Genomic DNA, 14,499 nt, shown 5'->3' with positions numbered 1-14,499 from the left:
TTGTAATGTCCAGCATCACCTCAAGATGATGTTAAAAATGAAGCATTTTGGGCAAGGTCTGCTTCCTTCAGCTGTGCAGGGCACAGCACTGGGCAAGGGTCAGGTCCTGCTTTAGGATCAAAATACCCACCCGGGGGGATCAAACGCTCCCACTTGGGCTCTTGGAGCTCTTGCATCGTCCTGGGTGATGCAAAAACCTTGGGTGATGCAAAACCAGAGCACACCCTGGGGACTGCAGGGACCCTGTGGGGACTGTGTGGGGTCGGTGCTGGGGACCGTGCACCCCCCAGCCCTTGGGGGCCAGGCTGTGGGGTCACACTCCCCGGCTGCAGCCGGCTCCTGCTTGCAGCAGACACCTTGTTTACTTTCCGCGCTTGTTATTTATTCCAGGAAATTATTAAAGCAGCCCATGCTGGAAGCGAGTTTGGCTTAAAATAAATAAAAAAATGTATAAAGGGGGCTGGCAAATGCCGCCTGTTTACAGATCCTGTTTATAAACTCCCATCTTCCTAAACCCTGCTGTGAATGTGAGCCGCTGGCCTCTGTGTTTTGGGGTGGTTTGCAGGGATTTGGGGAGGAAAGGCATTTGTGCAGAGCTGGTGGCTGCTGCCTTGCTTGGTGGAGGTTTATCAATGCATAAAGAGGGGCAATCAGCCCTGAGAATGGGGTGGGGTTTTCTAGTCAGACACCCCCCCCCCCAGATCCCTCCCCAAAGGGTATGGATTTACCCAGTGGCTTTTGGGGTTGCGTTTTGCAGCACCCCAGGTTTAATTTAAGAAGAAATAGGGACTCAGTGGAGCAATGGGGGATCTGGGCTGTGTTTTCTTGTGTTCCCGTTCACTGGCGATGGGAACAGAAGGTGCTTTGTGCCCCGGCCGCCCCCAAGCCAGCGCTTCAGGCCGGCACAACGGTGCCTCTTGTCACCGCTGAGCCCGGTCCCCTCGGGGATGGCTCTGTCCCCTGCCATGAGCTTTGGAGATGCTTAGAGATGGAGTATCTTGGAAACTCTTTTGTGCCTCTGGTGTTGGTGGTTTGAGGGTGCTGGCTGGGGTTTGGGGTGGGCAGAGAGGGGTGTCGAGAGAGGTAATGGCCGGGGTCCACAGGGAGCTCAAGCTCACCCAGCAGCCCACAGCGGGGATCACCTCTCATGTTTCTCTGCTTAACAGAGGCAGGAAACCTCCTACCTCCAGTTCCTCAAGGCCAGAACAGAGAACCCCATGGTAGTGCTTACTGCGGTTGTCAGTAGGTTTCAGAGTGAACAGCCTCTACATGCAGGCAGAGAAGCGGGAGTGTGCCATCCTGGAGCCCTCCCCAGAGAGCTTTGACAGGGCAAGCCCAGACAGGGGGGCCCTGCAGTGGGCACGGGATGCAGGAGGCACATGAGAGGCTGGCGGTGTGCAGGGAAATGGCCCAAATCAGCAGGGTCCCAGACCCCATCCCCATCCCCGGCACGGGGCTGCCTGGGGTGGAGCTGTGCGGGGGGTCAGCCGTGGGGCAAACGCCCAAGGAGGAGCATTGGGATTAGCCACACTACCAGCAGTGGGATGAGCTGCTGGTGGACAGACATTGGGATTACTGTGCTGCAAACCTGCAAGGCTGAACACCGGGATTAGCCATGGTGCAACTCCCTGAGGATGAACGCTGGGATTAGCCATGGTGCAACTCCCTGAGGATGGACACCGGGATTAGCCATGATGCAACTCCCTGAGGACACATGCTGGGATTATCTATGGTGCAAAATCCTCAAGAACAATCATTTAGTTTAACCATGGTGAAAACTCCCAAGGACAAACACTGGGATTATCCATCATGCAAAGTCCCCAAGGACGAACGCTGGGATTACCCATGGTGCAAACTCCTGAGGACGATTGCTAGTACAGCAGACACTTTGCACCCTCCAGCACAACCCTTGGTGCCCACCCCAGCCCCACTGGACCCCTGCTGCCCTGCACCAGGGCATTGTGTTTCCCCTCCAGTTTGCCTGGCATCCCCCGGGACAGGGCTGTGTGCCTCCATGCTCCTGGGAAACTTCACAAAACTCCCCGGGGGCTGTGGGTGCAGGATGTGGTTTTACACTGGCATAACCCAGCACCCGCACCGCTGCAGACCTTGGTGGCTGTCATCTGCCCATCCACCAGCAGCCCGGTGGGGCTGAGCCATGCTGGGGTACGCTGCAGCTCTGGCTGAGGTTGTGCCTTGCAGCAGGGGTACACAGTGGGCTCCATCATCTACAAGAAGCGACAAATCTCGCCCATACCCATTGGGGACTTTGCACAACGGCTTGCAGCGTGACTCAGAGTGGAAGCGAAATTGCTGGCACAGGGAAATCCCCAGTGCATGGAGGGGCCGACAGCAGCACCCGCTGCTCTCGAAGGATTTACTGCCATGGCCATGCCACTGCCATCATTGTTGTGCCACCACCAGCAGCACCATGCCCCTGCCATCATTGCTGTGCCACTGCCATCAGCACCATGCCACTGCCTGTCATCTCTGTGGCACTGCCCTCCTCACTGTGCCACAGATGTCAATGCCATGCCACTGCCATCATTGCCGTGCCACCAACATCATCACCCTGCTGCTCCCGTCATTGCTGTGCCACCACCGTCATTCCTCTGTCACTGCTATTGTTGCTGTGCCACCACTATCACCATGCTGCTGCCATCAAAACTATGCCACTGCCATCATCCCCCTGCCACCGCTGTCATTGCTGTGCCACCACTGTCATCCCTGTGCCACCACTGCCTTTTCCAGCAGGGGACCGGGTACTGGCTGAATCCACTGGGAAGAGTGGGTTGGCTCCGGCTCCCTCCAGTGCAAACCAGTGTTGCGGGTGGTGGCAGCGCTTTGGGGACCCAGCAGAAATCGGCTGAACTTGGGGGTGTCTGAGTGGGTGGTGGATGCCAGCACCCTGCCAGTGCGTGGGCGCCACTGGTGCCAGTCAAACCTAGAGGTGCCGCTGCTCCCGAGCGTGGGCGATGTGGCGGTGCAATTTCACTCTCGTTCTTGGAAAGCTGGCTGCCTTCCTCTTCAGAGTGAAAAAGTTCTCCCAGAATTTGCAGTGTCCCCTGCGCATCCGTGCGGGTTGTGCTCCTTACAGCAGCAGCTCAAAGCGGCACAGTGGGAGCTTTCCTGGCATGCGTGCGTGGGCTGGGAGGAATTTTGCTTCCAAAAAAAGAACAAAAATCCAAAATAGCCTTGTTGGAGAGAGCCAGGGAGACCCAGTATGCTCAGCCAGCCCTCCCAAACAGTGGTTTCCCCACTGCTGCTCCCACATGGAAGCATGGAAGGCAAGTGACAAGGTGTCCATGCAGGGTGCTGGAGGGAGCATCGCCGTGGAAGGGGCAGCGATGCTCATGGGCATGGGCATCACGCACTGGCCTCACGTAAACACAGGTAGTAAAGACAGTGGCAGGTAAAGGAGCTGCGGTGAGAGCTGTTACGGGGGGGTTGCAAGGAGGAAACGCAGCAGCTCCTCTCCACGCCTGCGACACCCGAGTGCAGCTGTGACCTTGGCCTGACCTTCAGCTAGCGCTTCTGGCACAACCACAGCGCCAAGCTGGTGTCGGTCTCCTTCCTATATTTGGCAGATTCTGGCAAACCCCACTTTCTCCCGGCTGCCCTGCCCTCCCAGGTGCGCGGTGGCCGCAGATGCTGTGCCGGCACTCCCCGTGCTGGGCTGGTTCTCCCCACGCGGCGCCGGTGCTCCCTGTGACACCCCATGGGGACTCCCTGGGGTTGGAGGTGCAGTGGGATGTCCTCCCTGGGTCGAGCCGTGGGCTCTGGCAGGATGCTCAGGGCAGGGAGCAGGAGGGAGTTTAATCCTGGGGGTGTTTTCCTGTGTCTCCCAGTTGGCCCCATGTCCCTGGCCACTGCGTACAGCTCTGGTCTGGCTGAAGCTTCATATTTTTAAACTCTACAAAAATCCCCTGCAAAGAACAAAAATACAGATACTGGGGTTCAGCAGACTGCGGGTGGGAGGGTACTGCTTCCACGCACTGAATCTAAGTAGGTGCTGAGAGCTGGTGTGGATCCTCCGTCCCCAGCCGATGGGACCGTCACCCCCATCGATGTTCTGGTGTCCCCAGCAGTGCCTGGCCACTGTCAGCCACTGCAGGGGGAGGCAGTTCGGGGGAGCTGGGCCACATCCTGCTGCCATCAGCCCTGTGAGCCACACACCAGCCGTGTCACATCCCAGGATGGCTGATTTTCATGGCAGGTGGCAAGACGGGGGATGCCACAGTGATGGCACGGTGGCAGCTGTGTTCTGAGGGCTCGGGAGTGCAGCTTTATAGGGCATCCTGTCCCCGGGAGGTTTTGGGGGGTGCTCAACCACATGCTGGGGTTTCTTCCCTGTCCACAGGATCCTTTGGGGGAGCGGTGGGGTGAAGTCTGCAGGCTGGGAGCTGAGCTGGGGCAGCATCCCAAGCACCTGGAGTATCCCATTCCACCCCATCCCGAACACCGTGAACATCCCATCCCACCCTGAGCATCCTTAGCACCCCAAGCCAAGCCTGCAGCTGGGGGTATCCAGCCCCACGATGCTGTTGTGGCACCTTTCTTGCTAAGGAGGAGCCCGTGGGTGCTGGGCGAGCACGCGGTGTATTGAGTGTGCAGTTTTGGTTACCGAGAAATCCCTTTCTTGGTACCAGCCACCATCGAGCAGGGCATCTTGCGGTCAGGTGCGGCAGTTCGGGGGGTGGGGGCACCGTGCCTGCGGTAGGCACTTCTCCGAAGCCAGACTGGTTTTTTTGGGTGCCGTATCGCTCTGCTGCATCATTTCCTTCTCCCTTTACACTCCCCGTCTGCACTTTTCCCCAGGAGGGGCGCAGGGGGCTTCGCCGAACTCCCTTTTCTTGGAATTTCCCACTTCCTAGGAAAGCGGGAGGCTGACCCCAAGGCTGTGGTTGGGATGTATGCCGATAAAACCGGCTGCACCGGCAAGCTTGGGGACGTGCCGGATGTCACAACCCACGTGTGGGAAAGCAGCCAGGACGGGCAACCCCTTTGCTTTCTCCCTGCAGGACTTTTGTGCAGGATGTGGTTATTTTCCAAGGATGGCAAAAAAATAAAACTCCTTTGGGATAAAAAGCACCGGTGCCACCATGGTGGCTGGCGGCGCCGTTGGTGACAGTGATTGCAGCAGCTGCAATCACTGTTGCTGACGGCACTGGGGGTGCTGCGAGCCACCGCGGTAGCACCAAACCCATTACACGATGCTGTTCAGCAAGAAACTTCTAAGAACTTTCTTTTCGGTGCAGCTTGGTGCTGATAAGGGCTGGTCCCTCTCACGCTGTGTTTCCGGCCCCAAAGTACACTGAGTCCTCAGTTGAGAGTGTCGAGGGAGGGAGGAAAGAGGGGGGGATGGAAAAAAAAAATATAAACTAAACACGGTTTGGTTGGGTGACCACAGAGAGTGCCAAGTCCCGGGTAGGGACAGTCCCTGGTGAGGACCCCCTGGGGGTCCCACAGGTGGTTGGGGACAAAGGGGGGGTGGCTTTGCCATGAGCATCACAAGCTCGGAGCAAAATTCAAGCCCTTTGGTTGGCAAATGCCATCATGTGGTGGAGTGCCTGCAGCCCAGCGTCCTTGCGGGGACAGCGGCGGCCGTGGATGGGAGAGGACTGCTGGAGCCGGCACAGGGTGCAGCAGCCCAGCCCGTGGGATGCTGAAGGTGCCGAGTGAATCACAGCCAGCCAAATTTTTGTTGTGCCAGGCTGGCAGGAAGCCTGGTGCAGGGGATGAGCATGCCCAGCACATACTGGTACTGGCGGGGCTTTGCTGGACTCAACAGGGTGGCTCGCTTGCAGAGCCGTGCGTTTGGCTCTGGCCACAGGGGTCAGCGTGGAGGGGTTGGCTCCATCGCCCAGCACCAGCACAGGGTCCCCCAGGGGCATTTCGCACCCAGGAGGGTCACTGGCACCCCGGATAGAGCCCGGTCCTGGCGGTGGCTGGGTGGGTGCCACGTGCCGCAGCCTCACCGCAGTCAGCGGCTCGTTTGCCGGCACACAGGGCGCGTTGGGGAGCAGAGGAACTGAAAGCTGCTGGGAGGGGTATTATTAGCCTTTATGGAAGTGTTTGCTCAGCGTTTTGTCATGTGCCTGTGTCAGCGCCAAACTGGCTGGGTGGCTGCGGAGAGCTCTTGGCACGCCACCACCGCGCGCGCCGCTGACCCCCGCACCCACAAGCAGGGTGCTCCCTGCCTGCACCCCGATTTCCCCATCAGTGCACACAGTCTCCCCAGAACGCAGCGCCATTCTGGGAGCCCCCTTCTCCCTCCTCTCCTCCAGCCATCCTTCCGCTGCTGGGTCCTTGGGGCCACCAAAGTGGGTCCCCGCTCTGGGTGCTACTTGGCCCCCCCTGGGGTGCCCTGTGTCATGCAGGGTATTTCCTTGCCACATGGGGTATTTCCTTGCCAGTGGGGTATTTCCTTGCCAGTGGGGTATTTCCCTGCAGAGCCGGGTATTTCCTTGCTGGCTGATGTGGCTCAGGTGGCTCCTGGCAGGCTTGACCCCTTCCCAGTGGAGCAGCGGGCGGTGGGGCAGTGTTTTGGGGTGCAGGGGTGTTGGGACTCAGCTCAGCTGCTGCGCTCCCCTCCGCAGGGCTCCAAGCCGAAGCTGCACGCTGCCTGCTCTGCCGTCCAGGAGGTGCGGAGGTGCACGCGCCTCGAGATGCCTGATAACATCCACACCTTCGTCCTCAAGGTAGGGTCTGGCTGAGGGGGGGTCCAGAGCCAGCCCCACGGCCTTTCCCACCCTCCGGGGTGCACGTGGCCGCTGAGCGCTCCCGTGCCAAATTTCGGTTCCTCTTCCCAGCCGGGGAGGGGGTGCACAAGGGGGGATGTGGCATGCAGGGTGGGGGATGCTGTGCCCTGGCTGGGGTCAGGTTTGGTGCCCAAGTGCGGGGGGGTGGGGAGGGGGATGCACATCTCTCTGTCTGAAGCCCCTGTGTCCCTGTCTGATGTCCCCCAGGTCACCAACACCACTGATGTCCTGTTTGAGGCAGGGGACGAGCAGCAGCTCAGCTCCTGGACAGCCGCCATCCGGGAATGTGCGCGCAGGGGGTAAGCGCCCGGTGGATGTCCCCGAGCCTGGGGATAGGGACAGCAGCTCTGTGTCCCCCAGAAACGTGCTGGCTCCGCACCGCCAGTGCTCAGCCTGGATTCTCCCGTCCCCGGCAGGTCTGACACGGGTGACCCTGAACTCCTGGTGTGCCGGCACCCTGACCCCACGGCTGCCAGCCCCACCACCAGCACTGACACTCTCAGCCAAGGTGAGCAGTGGGGACACTTGGGGGACCTTGGGGACAGGGCATCACTTGCCGGGGGGTCACTGCGTCCTGCCGTGGCTGGCTGGGCTGATCAGGCATCCCCAAATGGCATGGCAGGGGGCAGAGCCAGAGGGCAGGGGGATGGGGGGAATAGGCAGGGGTCCCCACTTCCCTGGGGCACTCATCCGTGTGCCCTAGCAGGGGCGACGCCGGGGGACCCGGGGGAGGCGGCAGGGCCGAAGATGGAGCAGTTCCTCTCCTCCTGCCCCTGGTTCCATGGGCCCATCTCCCGCGTGAAGGCGGCTCAGCTGGTGCAGCTGGGGGGGCTGGAGGGCCACGGTGTCTTCCTGGTGCGGCAGAGCGAGACGCGTCGCGGCGAGTACGTGCTCACCTTCAACTTCCAGGGCAGAGCAAAGGTACGGGTGGGAGAGGGTCTGGGGTGGGAATCTTGCAGGAGCCCCTTGGGCAGACCCCCCGCCATGGCATGGTCCCTGTCCCATTGCATCCCACCCTGGGGAGATGCTCTCTCCTTGCCTGGTCCCTGCCCTGATGCTGGCAATGGGCTGGCAGCCCCATCCCCGCTCCTGGGGGGCAAAACCCCCTGCAGCAAGCAGGGCACTGCAGGCTGGGGATGTAGCACATCGTGCTAAGGCCATTTGTCCCCTCCCCACCCCAAATATACCTGTGCTCCCCATCATCTCCTCCAGCAAAGGAGCCGGTGGAAGAGTAACAGGTCTGTACTCCTCCCTGCAGCACCTGCGGCTGGCGCTGACGGAGCGGGGCCAGTGCCGCGTCCAGCACCTCCGCTTCTCCTCTATTGTGGAGATGCTGCACCACTTCCATCGCTACCCCATCCCGCTGGAGTGCGGGACAGCCTGTGACGTCCGTCTGTCCAGCTACGTCGTCGTCCTGCCCCAGCTGCAAGGTAGTTGGGCATGGAGGGATGTTTCTACGGGTGCAGGGGTGGGGGGTCCATTCCCAGCGGGAGGGTCCCCGGGGTGGATGCGGATGCCCTGGGGCTGGGAGAGCTGTGCCCTTTGGCCACAGCGTGGGGTGGGGAAGTGGAAGGATCCGGGCAGTGGCACAAAAGGTGACTCCCAAGCTCCTGGCTTCCTCTTTCGAGAAAGGAGAAGCTGCCCCAAACCGCCAGCCTCTCCTCGCTACGGCTGGGAGTGTGTGGGATGCACCCCGGTACCCAGAGCGGGTGCAACAAGGCAGGAGCATCCCACCGACCGGCCATCTCTCCCCTCCGCCTGCAGCTCCTGGCTCCAGCAGCACGGTCCCTCTCCCCATGCCCATTCCCAGCTGGAGCCCTGAATTCAGCCTCGCCCCCACCGGCTCCACCTGCCCCCGCAGCCCCGATGACACCCCCCCCGGTCCCCCACCGGAGCAGATCTTCCACCTGGTGCCGCCACCGGCAGAGCTGGCGCAGAGCCTGCGCCCAAGCAGGGCAGCCATGGTGCCTGGCACCCGGCACCGTGATTCGGACTACGAGGTAGAGGCGCCAGGCCGGGGCCACGTCCGTGCCATCGACAACCAGTACACGCCGCTCTGACGGGTGCTGCGCCGGCACCGGGATGCACTTTCGGGTGGAGAAATCCCAGAGACCTTCCGGGTATCCCATCGAGAGAAAGAATGTACCTAGTTTCTTCCTTCTGGTTAGGGATGATTATTGTATTTTTGCAAGGAAGGGGGTAATTTTTCACTCCAGTACGGGTGTGCTCCCTCTCTTCGGCCTGTTAAAGGGCCTTTTATTTTTATTTTTTGTTATTATCAAAGCTTTCTCATTACTGTTTACACACCGCTCGTGCCTGCATCCCTGCGTGCCAAGCATCGCGCTGTCGGGCTCGGTCTCACACCTGTCCCTGACACGACAGTGCCCAGCGAAGGAGCCAGAGTCTTGCGTTACACTCACTTAATTGGAGAAAGGAAAAGAAGAAAAAAAAGGAAAAAAATAAAAATTAAGAAAAAAAAGAAAAAAATAATTTTTAAAAAAGTGGATTATAATTTCATCAACCAGTTGCTGCTCTGGGCCACACACAGGCGAAGATGAGCCCCGTCCTCCTGTCCCAGCACGTGCTGCCGCTGCCGAACGCACCAGCAAAGCCCGACTTGCCGGAGCTGAGCTCCCACGTCGGGTGAAGATGACGATTGTGATCAGAGTTTGGGCTTTGTTGTTAAATAAGGCAAAAACTGGCTTTTCTTGTTCTTCTTTTTTAACCTAGCACAGTTGCAGTCACTGCCTGCACCAGCTGGAGGAATCCTTACACCATTAGCCTTGCTAATTAAGATGTGAACACTAACTGCTCCATCATTAATAATGTCACTAGCTGAGAACTAACACGGAGACTGACAGCAGACCGCTCCTCCTGGTGATGGAGGCGTTTTATCCTGGTGATAAAGGCGTTTTATCCCGGTGATGGAGGCATCTTATCCCAGTGATGGAAGCATTTTATGCACAATCTAAAGTAATTTTGTTTTTCCCCAAAAGATTTTTTTTTCACCTTGCCAGTGCAGGTGGCTGCCCACCCCACTCTTGCTTGCCTCCCCCCCTGCCCAAAACACTGTGTAATGAGGAGTGTGGGGGTATTTTAAGCTATGCAACAGCCTCTGGCAGGTGAGGGGGGGTCCCTTTGGCATACTCCTCCCTACCTGGAGGAAAAGCCTCTCCCAGCCATCTCCCCCCAAGCCTGCAGAGGGGCTGCGCCCCCCGGCATGGCTTAGGTAGAGGAGGCCGGAGGGTCACAACTCGGCGGCTGGAATTACACACACAGCGGGCGCTTCAGCCTGTTCGCTGCGCGCATCTCACCCTAGGAGCTTGCACAGCGAGCCGCGTGCCGAGCACTGCTCCAACTCCTGCAGGAACAACCGTGCAGCCACCAAATCCCCAGGGCTCAACATCCCCCCGTCCCTGGCAAAGGGAGAGCAGCACCGGAGCCAGGAGCTTGGCTGCGCCCCAACTTCCACGGCTGCTTCCAGCCCTGGTGCCACTTTACCTGGGGCAGCCAGCGCGGCCACGCCGGGAGAGGAACCACTTCTTAGAAGCTGCCGTTATTTTAAGAATAAGGAAGGAGCTGGAGCCCTTGCGACACACAGGAGGGGATGTTCGCAGAGTTCAACTTCCAGATTTCTCAGCGCAGCCGGTGCGACACTCCCTGGGATTTCGGATGCAAGACTCGCCTTGAAATTGCTTTAGAGGAAAGCCTTTTCTTTTTATTTCCCTTGAAATGGCAATAGAGGTGGGAACCCTCAGGAGCGTTAACGTTTAGGAATGAATTTACAAGCACGCAAACACAAAGCCTCCTTGGGGCCAAGCTAGGGAGTTTTGCAAAAATCCAGCCCCTAGGCAGGGCTTTGCTGTTAAGCCTGGTGAGCCCAGTCAGTAGTGGAAGCCCAAGGAGCCCAGTTCTGCTCAAGGTCAAGCACTGAAGATCATGGTGCTGTGCTGGGCTGGCCCAGAAAGGGCCGATGGAGCGCAGGCAGGAGCCAGGACCAGGCAGGGCTAAAACAGCCAGGGCCAAACACAGCCCAGGGAGCAGCCGTGAGAGCAAGTCTGGTTTTATAAGTAGTAGTCAAAGTACAAGGGCTGGGAGAAACAGGATACCATCGGCTTGAGAAACCATTTTGGATTTGCGTTTTGTGCCTCCTATCCCTTGCCTCATTCCTCTCCTGGGCTGTCTTTGTGCATTTAGAGCAGGCAAAGCCTTTCCCCCCTGTGCCTTCTCTGTTTAAAGCAACTTGAGAATGGGTGCATGGGGAGGAATTCTCTGTTTCGGGGGGACACCAGCATTTCCCGGCACTCAGCACATGCCGTTCGTTGCACACTCACTCTTGAAACCGGAGCATTAAGAGCAAATTGCACTGGCCGGTTGCACCTCCAGCACTGCCAAACCCAGAGAGGCTGCTGGAGAAACAAAGCCAGCCCTGTCCTCAGCTGGAGCTTCTCAGCCGTATCCGCATCCCGTTTTCCTCCCCAGAGCAGCACAAAGGCTGCAGCGAACAGCAGGAGTGTATACCGGGGCTGCTTTGTGCCAGGCGAGTCAGCTCCCTCCATTGCTAATAAATAACTCCCCGTGGTCTTGCGTTTGTGGGGATGGAGAAGGGAAGGGGAGGAAGCAGAGCACAAGCTGTCAGCTCCTCTCCTTGCTCGGTGCACGGTTCCTGGAGCACGCACACCTGGGAAAATGCTTGCATGTGCTAAATCTTGCTAAGGTTCAAAGAGCTGATTTTTAGTCCTGCTGAGCTGCAGGCAGCCACATTAAAAGGAGGCATTCCCCAAAAGATGAGGTGGTCTCACCCAAATCACCCTATGCTCAGAGCATCTGCAAGGAAGAATGGGCTGGGAAAAGGCATTGGTATTCACAGCCGGTGCAGCCCTTGGCAGATCAGTCCGATGCTGGTGCTGCTGGGATGGGTTGTTTTGGCGCGCTGGGGCTTATTGTTCGAGCGCCAACAACTAAACATGCACACACGTGTGGTATTTTTAACCTGCAGTTTAATTGCAAGGGGTTTCTCTGTAGTTGAAATGGAAATTGCTGTGCTTGATTAGCAAAATATCTGAGTTCATTATCACCCCGTCAGCCTCTTCCCCTGCACAGACAAACTCTGGTGGATGCGAACGCCCATTCTCCCCACCAGTGAGTGGTGGGAAAAGTCTGATTATTTACATAGTTATTTAATAGTTATTTCCATCTCACACCTCACCAAGGTGGCCATGGGCTGGCCAGCCACCCAGCTCCACCACCTCCCCACCTTATCCTCCGCTCGGACCTGCTGTGGTCCTGACCCCAGCTGCACCGAGACCCGAGGTGGGGTGGGGGGTGGCCTATTTCCCCAGCTCCTGGAGGACCGAGTTTCAAATCCCGTTTCTCCTAGAAAGCATCTGGCTTGCAACCCAGGTCAGAGCCTGACCTGCAGCCCTACCTCTGCTCCTGCCAGCGCACTTGGCGACGTGAATCCAGCCCGTAAGGTACAGCAGTGGGCAGAGAGCATTAAGCCATTCCATTCCTATGGAATATAAGAAACTTGATGGAATTTTTATGTTCTTCTAATAACTTGGAAAAAGAGCCTAGGACTTTGCAGGTTTAGTTCCCCAGCCCATGTGGGCCTTTATTGGCATTTATGAAGGATCAGCAGAGTTTTGGGAGGAGGGGAAGCCAAGGGCAGACCCCCCGCACAGCTGCAGGTACGGCCACCTCCTGGGCTCCCACGGATGAGAAGGAGCATTTCCTAGAGTTGAAATAAAGTCAGACGTGACCACCGGCTTGTGCCTTGGCCCCGGAGCCGGGCATGTGCCACACCAGTTCAGATCCAATGTAACAAAGCCAGGACGCCAGTGGCAGCACTGGCCGGTACCCCATGACTGCTGCAGCCTCCCCAGGACAGGGCTGCCCCATTCCAGCCGGCACGTGGGGACAGTTGGTTTTGGCAAGATGCCGTCACTCTCTGGGATAGCAGGGACCTGGCTTAGCACAGAACCTGCCAGCTGGGTCCAGCCAGAACTTCCCCCCCATCTCCATCTCACACCTGGGAAACCACTTGCTGTTTGCTGGCAGACCCTCCCCCTGGGTGGCCTCTGCCTGTCCGGAGGGGTTAGTGGTTCTGAAGATCAGGACATACAGCATTATTTAACCTCTTCATCCCTCCCTCCCTCCTGCACCCCAGCCCTGAGGAATGGCAGCAGGTTACCAAACACTGACACCACCGCCGCCTCACCCGTCTTTTTTTGCATTAAAACTATTCTGGGGCAAAACTTTGTGGAATAGGTCCAGGTGTAGGGTGAGGCCAAAGCTCATTTCTTACAGCTCTGGACCACAGAACGCTGCTGTCATCCAGCCTGCGCAGTTTTATTCTTAACAAGCATATAAAGCCTTGAAATCTCGACTAACAGGTTTGAGTACAGTATTCCAAATTTTAATTTAAGCTGGTTCGATCCGAACACACCCAACCTTCGCCAGCAACTCCAGAGGCCGGGAGGAGACTGTGCGTTCTCTAACTCAGCCTTTAGCAGGATGATTAAAGCCAACGTTTTGTTGGATGAGAAGCATATTGATTTGAAAGTTCTACTTTTCACCTGCACAGAAGAGTTGTTCTTGTATAGTAGGTTTTTCTATATATTGTTTCTGTATGTACTGTACAAGTAACTTATTCTTGAATAATGCAATTTTACCATAATATAAAAAAAAAAATTCTGCTCTTAATAAACTGTTTTTAGAACTTTTTTTCTCACTTTTAGTCTTCAGTCTGATTCCCTCTAGGTGCCTGGATGCTATTTTAGCAGATAGTGGTTGCTAAGACAGGAACCCTCCCTCAGAAATGAAAAGCAAGCCAACAGCCTGGGCGAGCAAGCTGTTCCTTCTCAGAAGGTTCATTCAGGGAGTTCTGCCCCAAGTCACCATCACTGCGACACCTCATGCCCCCTGCTGCCCACCTCAACAAGAATCCTGTACATTTTACTGCACTGCTGGCCTGGAAGGATTAAGACAGAAGCTGCAACAGTTATTTGTATTCCCCTGCACGTTTTTCACCAAGACACAAAACACAACGTTAACCACTGTCCAGGAAAGCTTATACAGTTTACTTGTCCCGCTTCTGAAGTGCAGCTATATTATAATCCAGTTTTAACCAGCATCACCTTTTGGTTAGCCATCAAAGATGCCTGCACCATACAGAACTGTTCAGTGATAACGAGCCTGTGCCTTACTGGAGGAGGTGGTAGCCAAGTGCTTTTTCCTGTGCTTTTCCCCCCGTCTTTTTACCATTTTGCTAAGAAATGCTTACTCTGGTTTCTTCCTTTCTCCAGCAGCACCACTGACTTTAAACAGTTTTATCATCTTAAAAGCCTCGATGCCCAGTTGTGACATCTTCTGTGACATCAGCCAGAATGGTGTGAAGCTAAGGCATTAGGGAGTCGATCTGAAGACAAGGAATGTTAAATACCTGCACCAAACTTCATAGAATCCTAGAACGGTTTGGGTTGGAAGGGACCTTAAAGACCACCTAGTTCCACCCCCCTGCCACGGGCAGGGACACCTTCCACCAGCCCAGGTTGCTCCCAGCCCCATCCAGCCCGGCCTTGAGCACCTCCAGGGATGGGGCACCCACAGCTGCGCTGGGCAGCCTGTGCCAGTGTCCCACCACCCGCACAGTAAAGATAATATCTAACCTGACTATCCTCTTTCAGCCTAAAATTATTACCCCTTGTCCTATCACTACCCTGCCCTTCTGATCTCG

General features: G+C 57.0%; 1 protein-coding gene across 8 annotated transcripts in view; it reads left to right on the top strand.

Annotated features, from left to right (window-relative positions):
• Positions 1-14,499, top strand: part of SH2B3 (SH2B adaptor protein 3) — a 42,863-nt gene that overhangs the window by 16,158 nt on the left and 12,206 nt on the right. For 4 of the 8 annotated variants that reach the window (XM_055709309.1, XM_055709330.1, XM_055709288.1 and 1 more), the window contains exons 3-8: positions 6,600-6,701; positions 6,969-7,060; positions 7,178-7,269; positions 7,465-7,682; positions 8,020-8,191; positions 8,526-9,224. In XM_055709309.1, coding sequence (XP_055565284.1) covers positions 6,600-6,701; positions 6,969-7,060; positions 7,178-7,269; positions 7,465-7,682; positions 8,020-8,191; positions 8,526-8,821 — 972 coding nt within the window. In that variant the 3' untranslated portion in view covers positions 8,822-9,224. Of the gene's footprint in view, positions 1-6,599; positions 6,702-6,968; positions 7,061-7,177; positions 7,270-7,464; positions 7,683-8,019; positions 8,192-8,525; positions 13,495-14,499 lie in introns of those variants that run through there. The other 4 variants (XM_055709332.1, XM_055709295.1, XM_055709305.1 and 1 more) reach the window with 3 other exon arrangements.

The sequence above is a fragment of the Falco cherrug genome, chromosome 1 (assembly GCF_023634085.1).
Source record: "Falco cherrug isolate bFalChe1 chromosome 1, bFalChe1.pri, whole genome shotgun sequence".
Classification (NCBI taxonomy): Eukaryota; Metazoa; Chordata; class Aves; order Falconiformes; family Falconidae; genus Falco; species Falco cherrug.
The sequence above is the reverse complement of the archived record's forward strand: the minus strand, read 5'-3'. Positions and strand labels throughout refer to the sequence as shown.